At 33.6% G+C, this 16,687-nt stretch overlaps 1 protein-coding gene across 1 annotated transcript in view; it reads right to left on the bottom strand.

The window, feature by feature from the left end:
- LOC127714057 (uncharacterized) overlaps positions 1-16,687 on the bottom strand; it is a 129,680-nt gene that overhangs the window by 92,934 nt on the left and 20,059 nt on the right. The window contains exons 3-6 of the mRNA XM_052220004.1: positions 15,980-16,282; positions 14,561-14,621; positions 11,334-11,371; positions 9,661-9,726 (exon numbers count right to left, since the gene is read on the bottom strand). Of these exons, the coding sequence (XP_052075964.1) occupies positions 9,661-9,726; positions 11,334-11,371; positions 14,561-14,621; positions 15,980-16,282 (468 nt within the window). The remainder of the gene's footprint in view (positions 1-9,660; positions 9,727-11,333; positions 11,372-14,560; positions 14,622-15,979; positions 16,283-16,687) is intronic.

Raw genomic sequence — 16,687 nt, 5'->3', positions numbered from 1 at the left:
CTTTCTTGCGAAGTTGCATTTTAAAAAGTCTCAAATGTGTACGACATTCATCTTTTACTTGACATGGTTCTTTTTTATAAAATTATAAGACACTTCAATTTCTTGAGAAAAAAACACTCGGCTGAAGGGAAGTGAAAAAAAACGTTTGTTTAAACTGTAACTTACATTTACTGGTATATGGCCATTTAAGTTTCTAATCTGTTTATTAATTATGCTACCTCTTTTGTACGCAAAATGTGTACTACTTGTTTCTTGAAACGTCGTACAAGTCAGATACAAAACAAAGGTAACAAAAAGACAGGACGGAAACAAACTGCAGTATAGTTTTTCTGCACTTGTAGTCAGATCAAGGTCCTCGGCTATCGCCTCGGACCTTCACCTGACTACTCGTGCAAAAAAAAAATATCCGGCAATGGTTGTTACCGGCCTGTTTCTTTGTTATCTTTGTATTGTATCTAATACATGTATAATGGAAGACAATAAAAACTTTAGTATATTTACTATGTTTACCACCTTCGCCGCGATATAGCCTTGTTGTGCTAATGCGGCGTAAAGCAACCAACAATCAATCAATGTTTACCACCTGCTGTTACTTCTTACCTGGACACATTCAATATTACGTAATAAGTACGAAAGTAACATTATCGATAAAAATCATTTATTTAGAATATACACTATATCTCTGGACTTGGTGTTAAAGATATTTGATCTGACATCAAGAATACGTATGTTTATATAATAGATTTATTTGTGTTGTTATGTCCAAACAATGCACAACACCATGGTCTTATTTTTACAAAATCTCTAAAATGTGCTGACTTGCAGCCTATATCGAGAGATTGGTTTTACCTCTCATTTAGGGTTTCGAAAAAAGAACCATTTCAAAACTAAATTGTTGCTTTTTTATAATTATTATAAAGTTGAAATCCAAGGCCATATTTTGAAAAAAGTGAACACACAATTACATATGTACTCAAAGTGAGAAATGCGAAAAGAGGTTTCGTATTTTCTAACAAAAACATAATTCATTTAAAGTATCGACTCTTTTAAGATCATAATGGTGCAACTGGATGCACTCCCTAAACAAAAAAACAAACAAAAAACATGAAATGGCGGCTATGCGTCAATCAAACAGTAACCCAACAATTAAGAGAATCTAGCGATCAATATTTTACATTCGTCAGCAATACACAATTGTTATAACATCAATATGTCATGTTAATTAAAGATAAGTCGAATTAAGATGTGAATGAAGTAAAATAGACTACCATAGATTTGTTATAAATTCACAATTCTTTATGAGGAAAAATACATTATTCATGTAGAGTTACTGCATTAAACCACATTTCAAGAGAAAATTTGAAAATGGATCCTGGAAGTATTTCTAAGAAAATGTTTTCTCTGTTTTCGTGGCTTTCTTTCTTGCAAGAATTTATAAATGCTGTCAGGCACCGACCATTGAAAACCAATCGATTCATTTAAGAATCGATTTGTTTTTCAATTATTTTGAAATAGATTAACGAAAATAATGTATTTACTTTGAACATGTGAAAAAGCTTAGTATTAGGGACGTAGGTATGTGATTAAGTAGTTTACATGTACAATTATTTCGGCCTCCTCACCGCAGTGTAAATCTGTAATTGTTTCATGAAGTTTGGATGAGATAGATGAATAAATAATTGGTTGTTTCACGTCCAGTGTCAAGTATTAGACGCATTATTAGAACATTTAATATGATATAAATATCATCCTGTAAATGTGCAGATTTTCGACTTCTACTCTAAACGACAGTGACCCGTCAAAACGAATTTAGACTTATGCAAATTTCTGAGACATACATTTCATCATTTAACCAAAGTTAAGCGTATCCTCATTAGAAAATCAATACGAATGAAATTAAGAAGTGTTCAGGCAAAGCAAATAATACCTTTTTGAGCTATAAAGCCAAAACGATCCTTAGAGAGGGATACACACAAGACCTAACAGTTATCCTTTTATGATGTTGAACCAATTTGAAAGTCAAACGTAGCGTATTGTATTTGATGGATGAACTCTGTATTCTGTATTTACCATAATTAATGCTCAGATGAAAATGAATTGGAATATTTAAAAAAAAAACTTTAGATTTCTACACGAGCAGGCTAAAGTTTTCTCCATGTCATTGGTAATTTAGTTGCAGAACACATAGTTTGACTATTATCGTTTTGAACTCGCAAATAATACACAGCACTATGCAGCAAGCAAGCAATGTTTAATCTTATTCATAATATGACATGCAATTTCAGGAAGAGAACATGTTTTTTCTAAGCCCTCTGGCATGTGCGTATTACTAGACCAAATTGTTGAACGGGATTGTTATCTTGACAGATACATACGAAACTTCAATGCATTACTTGTATTCATCAAAATAACTATTAAATCCGTTGAAAAGGAACAAAATCTATCGGATAAAAAAACTAACGTTTTGTCCTATGAGACAAAATATATCCTATTGCAGACAAATCTCTCCTATTGATTTGTATAGGACAAAACTATCCACAGTGATGGGACAAAAAATACCTCGTGGTTCAAAAATTCAGTCATTTTTAATAATCTTATAGGGTTAATAAAGTTCTATGGTAAATAATTGTTTCGGAAATAATCCCTTCGACATACCATCAAAATGGTGCGCCGGATTAACATTCATGAACATTATGAAAAGCGCAAGTTATCCGAGATTATTTCTAATGAAATAAAGAATTATTATGATAATAAACTAAATTTAATTTGAGTTGAAAGCTTAAAGGTTTTCTACGACCCGAGACTGAAGTAGTTCAAACTGACCTACTGTCTAATTCCGTATATATAGGTTCCCTTGTATGACAAACCTTTTTAAACCAGATCGTGTAAGCTTTTAATTTTTATTTCGTTTGGAAAAATGAAGCCCTTGCATGTCAATTGGTCTGTTAAGGTTGTTCTGGGTATTAAATGAGTTAACTGTTAAGGCCTAAGGTTAGGGCACATACTTAGAAATAAAATCCTCATTAAATTCGGTCGAGAAATAGTCACTTAAGAGGACTAAATAAATTCCAGTGAGCTAAAAACTAATCCAAATCTTTTTCTTTTAAATAATTTGATTTTCCAAAACTTTTGGAGTTTGACTTGGGACACTGATTTAGGATAACTTTGTGTTATGAATACAAAGAAAGTTTCCATTTTTAGAAAGAACCTTTCTCTTGTCTGGAACCCTTTTAAACCCTTTATTTTATTTCATATTGTAAAACGAAGAGTTGATCGTTGTTAATTGGTAAACTATGTCGTAATTGCGAAAGCACATTTGAACTATGCAGTATATCTGTGGAAGTGAATGCACACCTTAGCCGTGGATTATTCAAAATATAGCACAGTAAGAGCAAAGATTTTTTGTCTATGTCATGTGTTAACGGGAACACATTTTCGTTTTTTTCTCATTTTAAATTGTCCCTTAAATTTTGACACACCTCTTTATTGACAATTAATCTTTCTCTGCACATACTCTCAAAAGAAAGAAATGGAATTAAGGCGAAGTGTACGTAATTAACTACTCCGCAGATTTTTTTTTTAATTTCACATATGGATTCTGCTTGTAAAATATCATCAAAAAATAAAATAAAAAAGTGGGTAACTGTTTTCGTTTTTGAGATATGAGCTGTTGAAATTAACAGCATGAGACGCCAAAAATACAAAGGATACATATGGAAATCATAAAATCGGCAGATATTTCTACACTATCAAGATTTTCTATTTTGTTGGTCCACAGAATTTAAAAGAAACTGATACACGATTCAAAAAGGAACGACGAATCCATTGGTGTAAAGAAAGTCCTAAGCAACCGTGCTTGTTTTCAAGCTTTTCCCTTTGAAAGTTAGATTTTTAGTGGAAAAGTCAAAAATATTCGGCGACGTTATTGATGTCTACAGTAACGTCGACACAACTTCTATGCTATAGTGCTATTATACTGTGCAGTGTAATAACAAAATCGTGAGTGTGTATCACCAATTTTCCTAATTATTGCAAATGCTCAAGCGTAACAAAATGATTTATTATACTTCATGTCAAAATGCAAGATTTTGATTCGTTGATACGAGGGAGACAATTTACTCTATCCTATGGTAAATACTCTATTACCCTTCACGGAGACGCTTGATCAATTTTGCGCTTTATTAAATACGGATGGTTGTTATGTAAAAGATGTCAAAGTTTATTACTTTGAATTTGAAATTTGATAGACAGCAATAACAGAACATTCAGTATAATAAATTAAATAACACATATCTGAGAGGGTGATAGAGCAGATTGTTACCCCTCGAAAAGACATTGTCAACCTTGGCTTCGCCTCAGTTGACAATGTTTTTTCGGGGTAACAATGTGCTCTATCACCCTCTCAGCTATATGTGTTATTTATATAAAGGAAATAAACTGACTAATTTTCAAGGATATTTCTGCCGCAAAAAAAATGCAAGTTGGCTAACTAATGTACTGCAAGTAAAAGAAAGTTACTGTAGGCTTTAACTTCATCTTTTCTATATTAGATATAAATAAGAAGATGTGGTATGAGTGCCAATGAAACAACTATCCATCCAAGTCACAATGTGTCAAAAGTAAACAATTATAGGTCAAAGTAAGGCCTTCAACACGGAGCCTTGGCTCACACCGAACAGCAAGCTATAAAGGGCCACAAAAAGACTAGTGTAAAACAATTCAAACAGGAAAACCAACGGTATAATCTATATAAAACACGAGAAACGAAAAACACTTATGAACCACACCAACAAACGACAACCACTGAACAACAGGCTCCTGACTTAAAACAGGTGCATAAAAATGCCGGTTTCCCCACCTTTTTTGTAATGCTTGTATTGTTCTAATTTTTATGAATCAAACACCGAGTTTGAATTTGTGCCGGTTAACACAGAGTTGGCAGAATGATTCTATACAAATTCAATTAATCGGTTATAATATTTGGATCCGCGTATACACCTCTTTTTTCATCTTATTTCTGCATGTTTGTATTTAAAAAAGTAAACCTAATTTTCTGCATCTATTCATCCTCACCATTTCCGGTGCTATTCGAGGTATTGCCCGCAATATAGTCTACATCAAAACGCATTTTATTTGTCTGGTTCACCAACATGCACGTGACGCAAATCTGCAATTTTATTTTACAAAATTTCCTGTCTCGATTGCCTCTCCTTTTCCTCAACTACACGAGAAAGCATAATATAATGTTTGCTGAATGATGTAACACTGAGTAACAAAGGAAAATATTTCTTGTACCATTATTTGATAAATATCCACATGTACGGCTTCCAAAAAATAAGAAAAATACATCTGCATAATATGGCTCTTCAACTGTTTCGGTTCTTATACATCCTTGACTTTCAAATATTCGGCCTGAACGTTCCTGATGAAGGTAAATCCAGAAAAGCGCTTCGGACGCGTTGATTTCATTTTATCTTGAGAATTTTTATGGCTGTAATAAGGTCAATAGCGGACCTTTCATATAAATTTTAACAAAATAAAACAGATCTGAGTTTTTGGTATAACTTCCCATAGCACATATGTTATGTATGAAAATGAAAACTTACACCTACTAGGATACTGAAAAATCGACGTACCTAGTGTATTTACTACTGTTATGCCATAACACTGTGTAAAGTGTAATGATACAGCATTGTGCATAGCGTAATGCTTTAAATGTACTGGTGTAATGCTATAAGAATGTACCAAATGCGATGTTATGAGATTCTCAGAATGTATCATTCCAGTATGATGCTGAAAAATGAACCTAATGTAATTTTATAAGAATTTATATAGTGTAATGCAAGGCGACTGTTCGCAATGTAATGCTATACGGGTTTACCTAGTGTAGTGCCATACGAATATAGCCTTTATATAACATGTATAATGCAAATGAATTGGTTTTTTATTAATATTATAAAAAAAATAGTATGTGGTATGACTGCCAATGAGACAAATACTCGCCAAAGTTCAAATGAAGTGAATGTAACAAATTATTATAGGTAACCACACGACCTTCAACAATGAGGAAAAAACATACCGTATAGTCGGCTACAAAAGGCCCCGACATGAAAAATGCGAAACAGTTCTAATGAGAAAATCAAAGACCTAATTTATAACAAAACATTTTACGAAAAACAAATATAGTGACAGACATAAACCAATGACAACCACTGAACCACAGGGTCCTGAACGCTTGTTGTAAAACTTTGAACTAGGTGAAAGAATAGAGCTGACCTTGCGAGATCCTTATGGATAATCAATGTCGTCAATGTAGTACAATTTGGTAGTAATTTGAAGTAGGCAAATATTTACTTTGATTTCAAAATGTTTTCCCAGATTTTCCAAGATACGTCACTTCCGGAGAGTATTAAATATCAAACTCGGTAAAATTTGGCAGAATCGAATTTCCGGATAAAAAAAATCGTACGTTCCGGAAATTCAGGTCCATCAAATTTTACCGAGTTTGATATTTACACACTCCGGAAGTGACGTATCTTGGAAACCATTTTGAAATCAAAGTAAATATTTGCCCACCTCAAATGGAATCGTACCTTATTTTATCATTTCTTTTGGATATTTCTGGAAGTATTTTGCACCAAAAGCACACAAAAGGTAAGACTATGTAACTATTAAAAAATTTCTAGCCATGAATGAAGATTTCATGCCAAAATTGGGTCTCAAAGTTCCGCCGAAAATTCTCTCTCAAAGTGCAGACGCAAAGAATGGCTTCAGCGTTATAACGTCGTAGGTAGTCGTCACAAATAAAAATTAAAGTAGCCTTTCTAGACGTCAAAATTATTTGGACTACAGGGACACTTAACGTTTGTTTCAGTTATAGCATATCCCTATGTCATTCCAGGGTGATGCTGGGGAAGATTTTCCCCCATAAGGGTTAGTGCCAATAGGGTGATTTTCTGGCTTTTTAGGTTTGTTTATCGTGTTTTTATGCTTAATGACGGGCTAACACACTTAGGAAAATGCGTTTTATAGTTAGCCAAGAACTTTGCGATGAGAATGGTAACTCGTATAGACCTATAGTAGACTCCGCTTGGCCCTTGAAGTAAAATGATCTGGGTTCAGTATGGTCAATATTGGCGTCTGGCTATCCAACAGGCAGGTAGAAGTCGATTAAAATTGTTTCTTGGCTGACGTTCGTACAATTAAGAATACTTAAGGGTACATGACCGGTTGCAGGGACCATAAGTGTTCGTTTGTGCCATACTATACTCCTATGGCATGCCTTGGCGGTGCTTGGGGAAGATGTTCCCCCTTTAGGGTTAGTGCCAATAGGGTAATTGTCTGGCCTTTTACGGTGGTTTATCGTGTATTTCTGCCTTAGGAATGGCCAACTTAATTATGAAAAGGCGTCTCATAGTTAGAAAAGGCCTTTGCGATCAAAGACTTCTCGTTTGGGGCTATAGCAGGCTTCGTTTCGTCAATAGTATAAAAATTTCAGGGGTCGATATTGCCAATTGTTGCGTCTGGCTATCCGACAGAGGTCAATTCAAATTGTTTTTTTTTGGCTTACGTCCACATAATTAAGAATAAGTAATGATGCAAACAGGTAGCAGGAACCCGAAGTGTTCGTTTGAGCTATACTGTACACCTAGTCCATGCATGGGCGGTGCTTGGGGAAGATTTCTCACCTTAAGGGTTAGTGCATATAGAGTAATTTTGTGACCTTTTAGTTTGGTTTGTCGTGTTTTTCTGCCTTAGGACGCGCCTAAGTATTAGGAAAAGGTGTCTAATAGTTATACAAGATCTTCACAATAAGATAGCATCTCGTATAGACCTATAGGAGTCTCTGCTTGGTCCTTATTATAAAAAGACCCGGAGTCAGTATGATCAATATTGGCGTCTAGCTATCCGACAAGCGGGTAGAGGTCGATTAACATTATTTTTGGCTAACGTTCGTACAATTAAGAATTTCGGATAAAGGCAGGTAGCAGTAACCCGTAGTAATCTTTTGAGCTATAATGTACTGGCATGCTCGGGTGGTGATACGAAGAGTCGAGTTAGCGCAGCGAACGAGTTCAAAAATACTTCATATTGTGTTGACCACTAATATTTTACAATATCAAAATGCAGACAACCAGATAATCGATTTATCGGGTTTTATTTGCGTATTTTGCAAGAAAGAAACATGTGTTTTCTTTGTTTCACCAGCAAACCGGAAGATGACTTCAAAAGTTTTGGTTCAAAATCATCAATGTCGGTTCATACATTATTACTGTAAAAGATGAAGTTGTCACTGCTTAATTGACAGCATTTTGCCATGAGAAAGAAATATCAAAATTCCAAAAAAAAAACATAAACAGACACTCACTTATTTTTTCTTAAAAGTCGAGTGGGTTGTGGAAATAAATTGATTGGTGCTATTTCGGTTATTCATATATATGTAAATGTTTAACCTTAAATGGCACGCTGTTTTCGCGCAGTAAAAAGCTGTAGCATTTTTAAAACCAGGTGTATGTCCAGCGAGCGTTTTAAAATTACCAATTCAGGGACAGCAACCCAACAACGGGTATCTGATTCGTCTGAACATTTCAGGGCGAATAGATCTCAACCTGATAAACATTTTTACCCTATGTCAGATTTGCTCTAAATGCTTTAGTTTCAGAGATATAAGCCAAAAACTGCATTTTACCCCTATGTTCTATTTTTAGCCATGTCAGCCATGTTGTTTGGCAGGCGGGTTCATCGGACACATTTTTTAAATTAGATACCCTAAGGGTGATTATGGCAAAGATTGGTTAAATTTGGCCAAGTAGTTTCAGAGGATAAGATTTTTGTAAAAGTTAACGGACGACGACGGGCGACGACGGACGACGACGGACGCCAAGTGATGAGAAAAGCTCACTTGGCCCATTGAGCCAGGTGAGCTAAAAACTCATTTTTATGAATGCATATCACCCCGATTTAGAATTAACACACGTTGAGTGCACATTACTCGATGAATGATGAACACATAATAGCGCACTTTACACGATTAAGAGCAAATGAACGTTGAATGGAAAACACACGGAACGATGAATGATGAGCGCACGTACGGTGAATGCACGATGCATAATAAAAACACGGAAGTAGGTCAGTTAGAGTTTTAGAAAGTCTGTTACATATCAGTGTTCTTGAAGAAAAAATCAAGTTTGCCGCAGGGTATCACCAACCCAGTTGCCAATACTTCGAAACAGGCATGATAACACGGATATTTTGTTTAGATTTGCTTTCATAAAATTTCGAAATCATTTTAAAAATATATTTCCCTCGTGCATAGCTCGAATTCTCTGTCCGGACTTGGCTTTGGCTTTGGTAAATTTTTTGTGTAATCAGCTCCTTCATTTTTGTAGAAATAATCGAACTTCAAACTATTTCGGCCTTAAGCATCATTTAAGAAACAAATTTTCGAAATGCTCATTTGGGGTAGTAAGATTGGTACCGTTTATATTATGAAGAACCCGTGTAAAATGCATTACATACGTTAAGTAATTGATACTTTATAGGAGGAATTCATTGAATTTCTTTATTTGCGATAATTCATTCATTGGTGTGTTTTGCAAAAAGGATTGATTATTTAAAAGCATTTATCTCCATATTTTTTCCTTCTTTTCAAAATCTTACCTAGTAAACTAAGGCATGTAACTGACATTTGAGCCAACAAGTTTCTTGTAAGTATTTTTTCTTTGCCTGAAAAGAAGATACCGTGTTACATGTGTACTATGACTGCATATTGCACGTACAAATATTGCCTCAGTTTCAAGTACTAGATATGTCTATTTACAGCAAAATGAACCTAATCAACTAAAACCAAATTTAGATATATAAACTCCAAACTGTATTTGTACCACATCTTTTAATCAGCACAATATTTTTTTTTTTCAATATGGCACAGTTTGCGACAAAAAATCGATAGTACGAATGCAATGTCAATAAGAGTGTCATTTCTATGTATCATACAGAGTTAAAGTGAATTGTTTTGTAGGCTCCAAACAGATATGTTAATTATGCTTCATGAATAGATTTATATGCATGCTATTTTTTTTAAAAAGGAATTCTTGTTTAAAAAAAGGATTCGGTGATAATCTGTAAATATACTGTGTATAATGATAGATAAAGTCTATCCAAGTTATTGACAGTTTCCTCTTCCTGAGTGGGTTTTTTTTTCAATTGACAAACGCTGATGTACTACATAATAAAACTGGTATCACTTATGAGCTTAAGCACTTGCATGATCAATGCTACAGCTGTTTATGTTTCGTTCCCGAAAGTATGACCAGCCCAGAAATCAGCTCACTAGAGATGGCATCAAAATCTATCATATTGTAATTTTCTCTACATTGTATTTCATTTTTCTGAAATTATTTAAATCATTTAACAAAACGAGGGCATTTTTCCATGCACAGACGGCCTTAATAATGCTTACACGAAATCTTTTAAATGAAATCTTTTATTCAAATGCTCTTCAGCTTTTTAATTGATTTGACATTCTAACATGTCTAACTGTTTTGATTAAACTACACTGACGAATCTCATGTAAACCAAACAACCTCGTGTTCTGGTGAGTTCCATTTAAAATCTTTTGCCTTAATTGTTTTCACAATCACTGGGTGTACATGACACTCCTCGTAAAAATAGTAAACATTTTGTACCCAATGACATCACAATTACAGTATCCAATGCTCCCGTGCTAGCATTATTGTCACCCGAGGCGTGTCATTGACACATTCATTTTTGAAAATTTACTGTTTATTCTTATCTAATCACTTATGTATTCTCATCTTTTCCAATCGGACATAAATGGCATAAACTTGATATGACCGAGCTATTATTTTTGATTTTTCAACCTCATTATTTATTTGGTTATCATTTGGCATAGATTTTGGCGACATTGATGACTCTTATGTAAATGAATCGATTGTCTGTTGTACTTAAATACTCAGTTTTAAGTCTAATATCTCGTATACGTTTTTATATTCGTATTTGTCCTATTCTCAAACGATCCTTTGTATTATGATGTCTGATTTTCTTTCTCTTAACTCCCATGCGCGTGTATGTGTGTGTAGGTGTGTGTGCAAAGTATAATGATATATGTTTATTTCTAAAAAAATATAAATTTTAAGTTTAACTGTATGAATCATGCAAATTTCTAATAAGTAGGTTGTAAAATGGAAAGGCTGGCTTAAACCGTTTTGTATTCGAGCTATATATGTTTGGTCTCTCAAATTTGTGGTCTTAATCATGCGAACTTAATCAAGGTTTTTTTTAGAAACACACATCGTATTTTATTGCCCTACCTTTCAAAACAGATGATGCCTCTGATTCTACTGCAGTCCTACAATTTGAATCATTATGATGTTAGTAAAATTTCATACTGCTATTTATTTTTTACCAATATTCCAATACATGTAAGTAGTTATGTTATGACAAGATCATAAAATGTGCCCGGATTAAAACCACTGGAGATGCATGCATAGTCACCTTTTCGAGTTACCTGGTCTCGCTCCTGGTGGGTTCAGTGGATTCCATCATTTGTTTTTTTTTCTTTTTCTGTTTATTAAAAAAGGATTGATAAAATATGAATATCGGTAAAGTATTGTTGTTTTTTTCTCATTTCTTTCGTCATCTAAGGATATTTGTTATGCATTAAATAATAAACCAATAGTTAACTTTAATTTTCACTAAAATATGTATTGTATGTGTTTCATTTTGAACAACGATATTAAAATTGAGTTTTAATATCAATTATTCAGCAACACTGCTTGTATTTTGTTCCGTGTCGTATAGCACTCGACCGATGTGGATTATTACTAAAATAAGTTAAGGTAATTCCCAGCTGTACAATTTAATTCTCCTCAAACTACAATCATCCACCAAATTATCGGAAAGTAATTAAACCGTATAAATTTCGTGAATCAAGCTCTATGTTCGAACTGTAAACTTTAAATGTATCAATATTCAATGTCGACATTATAAGAATAAGTAATGTTATGTTCAGTTTGTCAGAAGCCTCATCATATATTTTTCGCTTCGGCTAAACAACTAACTTTTTTTTTTATTTCACATTGGTTAGAAGTATAGCGGAGGGTTAAGATCTCAAAAAGCATGTTAACCCCGTCGCAATTTTCCGCTTGTGCCAAGTTGGGAACTTCAAGCCTTTGTAAGCCATATGTTTTTTTTTTTTTTCGTTTTGATTCATTTGTATATTTCGGAGTTTCGTGTGGCGTCCATTTGGCTGAACAAGTATTATTATTGTTTATGGGTCAATTAAGGCCCGCCCTGGATGCGGGGTTTACTCGCTGCGTTGAAGACCCATTTATGGCCTTTGGCTGTGTTCTGTTCTTCGATTGGGTTGATTCTATTATTTATCTTTAAAATCATACAGGACAAGGTTTGATAAGGGCAATTATTTGGTCCCTTGAATTCGAAAATAAAAAATAAAAAAATTTTTAAATATGATTAATACGCTGATTTTGGCAGTTGGTTCTTGTGTTGTGCTATGGTACCGCTGACCCATGTTAGGGGAGGGTTGACGGACGGTGTTTTAGGACATGGATAACCCCGCCATATTCCTTATTCGCTGTCCTAGGTCAGGAGCCTGCGGTTGGGTGGTTGTCGTTGGTTAATGTCTGTCATATATGTTTTTTTGTGGATTGTATTGTATAAATTATGACTAGTTTTCTCGTTAGATTTTTTTCACATTAAAAGTACCTTTTATAGTTGGCTATACCGTATGGGATTTTCTCATTGTTTAATGTCGTACGGTGACATAAAAATTGCTTTAACCTTCGTCATTTGAACTGTGACGGATAGTTGTCTCCTTTTTTATCTTCAGAAGTTTTATACGGCATTAACTACCAATCATCGGTATTTATATTTTCGAATTTTGTATTATATATTTTCATCAGGGCTTGCATTTGTTGAAAAAACAGCAAAAACTGATAAAATAGCTTTATTTGGATAGGAAACATCTTTACAAATAAATATATTTTGCTAAAAGATTTATTGTACAAAAGATACAATTGCCTGTAAAATATCTTGTCGGGTAAACCTGTTGTTCATGTCTATTTTAACTTAACGAACATGTAAAATAGCCATTGAAGGTCAATTTCTGTTCGACTTGTTTATTACGCTATAGCAACAGCACAAGTAACCTTTCTGCACAAAAACATTTGGTTTATATCGGCCTGTTTATTTGTGAATAAAACAAACATTATTTTGAAAGGCTTGAATGATTTTACTATTTTTAGCATTACAGGGGCTAAATAAGTACTCTTAGCATACCTCTTCCATTACATGTTTCCTATGATATTGTTAGCTACAAGGACCATCATGCAGCTCATGCTTATGAACCGAAAATGACACTGTATCTGGATGCATCAAAGCTATTTGATTATTCATTTAGAAGTGTATTTTAAATCTTTTACAAATTAATATTTGCAAAACAGGTAATCCAAACATGAACGATAAACAAATCAGATGAAGCAAACTGAAAAATCGTACATGTGTCCGATTTGTTAATCTTCGTTTTTCTCCCATTTGCCTGTACCAAGTCAGGAATATGACAGTTGTTATCCATTCGTTTGATGTGTTTGAGCTTTTGACTTTGCCATTTGCTTAGGGACTTTCCGTTTAAAATTTTCCACGGAGTTTGGTATTTTTGTTATTTTACTTTTTGATACGATATTCAAGAGCTTGCGTTTCCTATCGTTATCTTCTTAACAGAGATTGTGTTGCTGCTTACTAGGAAACTTTCAAACTAAGGGTTCCAAGTGGTGGAGTTCCCGTCGAAGAAATGATGGACGCCATTTCGAATAGGTTTGAATAAGTTTTATTTGCGTGAGCTACACGACATGTGTAACATGTGGAGCAGGATCTGCTTACCTTACCAAAGCACATGAGATCAAGCCATTTTTTGGTGTTTTTGGTTGGATTTGTATTGCTCAGTCTCTCATTTTCTATGTTATATTTTGTAGACTGTTGTTAGTCTTTTCGTCACTTTTCGTTTTTTTTGGCATGATTTTCGAGTATCACCTGGGTATTTTCCGTGACTCTTTAGTAAAATCAAGCAGAAAAATAATACATTGATTTTGAAATGAAACGATCATTTTGATATAAACTGGTCTTGAAAGACTAGCAAAAATAAGTTAATATTATCCATTGTTGTTGTCCATTTTAATACCTATCAACTACGGTAATTTCAATAATTTCAGAATATTTCGGTGCAGTCAATTATGAAATGTTCAGTCTATTCTTATGCCCACACAAAACAATAATGTACCAATTGCATGAAAAGCTACCGAACAGTACTGAGTTCACTGCAACTGATACGTCTGATCAGTACTGAAATTATAACAAGACTGTACATCGTTAAGTTCAAGCTTATAAGATGATTTCAGGTCAAAACGACAATTCAATTAAATATTGTCGTGAAATGTAAATTTCCTGCAAGATTACTCTTAATCGTGATTTCTCTCTTATTTGATAAACAAATAAACGAATACATAGAAATAGAAATGCTTACTTATTAATCAATGGACAACTAAACAGCAATGACGAGTCTTCTCTAGAACTACAATTATAATCTAAAATAAAAAGGAATTATTTGAAATATTTGGTTTTATATAAATTAAGAGCCATTTTTCTAAAAAAAAAAATGCTTCAATTCCTTCTATTCTTTTCATCTACGTAACGTTGTCTCTTTATTCTATAAACCGAATGTATTACTGATAGCAACTGTTATTCATAACTGTAGTTTTTTAGTTACATTTGTTTGATGTTGAGGACCTACACGAAATCTCCATTACTCAACTAATGAGTCCTCAAGATCGATGTACGGTATCATTTGGGTAAGTTAACGCATGCTTTTTCTAACTACATATTCGCATATTTAGCGTTTCAAGTTTAATAATTACAATTTATTTTTTCAAAAAATAACTTGTGGGAATAAAGACAAAATAATACAACAGCTATTATCATTGATAAATATCCATTGCCCATTATCGTTTCTACACACTGTCTACTTGATATAAGTTGCTACAAGTTGATATAAGAGAGTTTTCTTTGTTTGTATATAAAACATTTTGTTAAATTTCGGATAATCGTGGTCTTTTGTTACAAAGGAAACGAACTGCGAACCTCTAGTTGATATTAGTTAGATAAATAGTCAGTGTAAAATTTGTATGGAAGTGTTCTGCTATCTTGAATCGCATGTCATCAGCAGAGATCAAATTGTTACGGAAATCAGGAAACTGTGATGCAGAATTGCAATCAATTTGTGGAATTTCCGCTTAAATTTTATAACATTTTATCTTTCGATTAGTAAATTTTTGCCAACACAGAAATGTTAAGATTCATTAAAAGATTAAAAGCACTTTCATTGAAAGATAACTGAGACAATTTCGTTTAATAAAGCGAATTCAGATACAACTTTTGTTCCATTTTATCATGTTTATTTCCTGAAATCATTTAAAAAGATCATCCACCATTTTATTTGAATTTTATCCCTTTGCATCTTTTAAGATAGTTACAAATTATAGTGATTTTCTGTTCCTCGCCAAAAGAGAATGATCAACATACTGAAGCCTACATAACCCTTTCTCTTTTTTATTCTAATATACCTAATTCGAATGCTTTGATTTTAATATTGCATCAAAGGAATTTCATGGTTCTTGAAGACTTCGTCATGTATAAATAAAACACGTTTTCAACGCAAAGCCATAGATTAATTCATAACTGTTACATCACCGACATTAAATGAAATATTTTAAATCCATAGTAGTATACAGTGACTGTGACACTCAGAACATCAAATTTGTAAATAGTTATTTCGGGATGACCTATTATATTTTTCTGGCATGTACAATATTGTGTGATTTTCCTTTTTTAATTTAGCATTGTATTGTCGACGAAAATATGCCGTAGACTTGTGTATTGATCTTACCTTGATTTAGCGGCATGTTTGTTGGACAAGAAACTATGTAGCACATACAATCTTCCTCTGTTGGTCTACAAAAACATTTATCTCTTGGTTCAGTAACGAATGCAAACCCTGCTGTATAGTCACATCGACAGGTGCTGTCAGCCATAGAAGAACCATTCCCGTTTAATATCTGTCCCAATTCACCACACATTGACTTTTTGAAGACACATTGACTTAATCTATGTGACCAAAATTTAAACGGTTGATACTTCAACGTAGAACAGTCGGTATTTTTGCGTCTACCGCTTGTTACATATTTTTGTCCTAGATTGAAAAAAAAATAACAGGATATAAACTAAATGTTTACAGTTTTGGATACATTTCAAACTTTTGTTTCATTAGTGTAACATATCTAAGAACATCAAAACATAAACCAACTGTTTATCGACGTTTATTGTTCCTGTAAGAAGATGTTTACATTACAGCGATATAGTTTGCGTATTTGAGTGTAAATGTATATATAAAAATGACAGATAAAGACGAACGTAGGATGGTATAGGAACCGACAACTAAAAAAACCTGATTGTTCTAAATTATAGGGCCTGTATCTGCATGCATGGATGGTGAAAGTTATGTTGGTTTCAGCATACTTTTTCAGGCTACAATAATTTCTGAAATCTTAAGGTGAATCTAGGTGCTCCAGGTAAAATAGAAGAATCTGGTTCACTA

Source organism: Mytilus californianus, unplaced genomic scaffold, assembly GCF_021869535.1.
Source record: "Mytilus californianus isolate M0D057914Y unplaced genomic scaffold, xbMytCali1.0.p SCAF_9, whole genome shotgun sequence".
NCBI lineage: Eukaryota > Metazoa > Mollusca > Bivalvia > Mytilida > Mytilidae > Mytilus > Mytilus californianus.
Note: the sequence above shows the minus strand (reverse complement) of the source record. Positions and strands in the feature narration are given on the sequence as shown.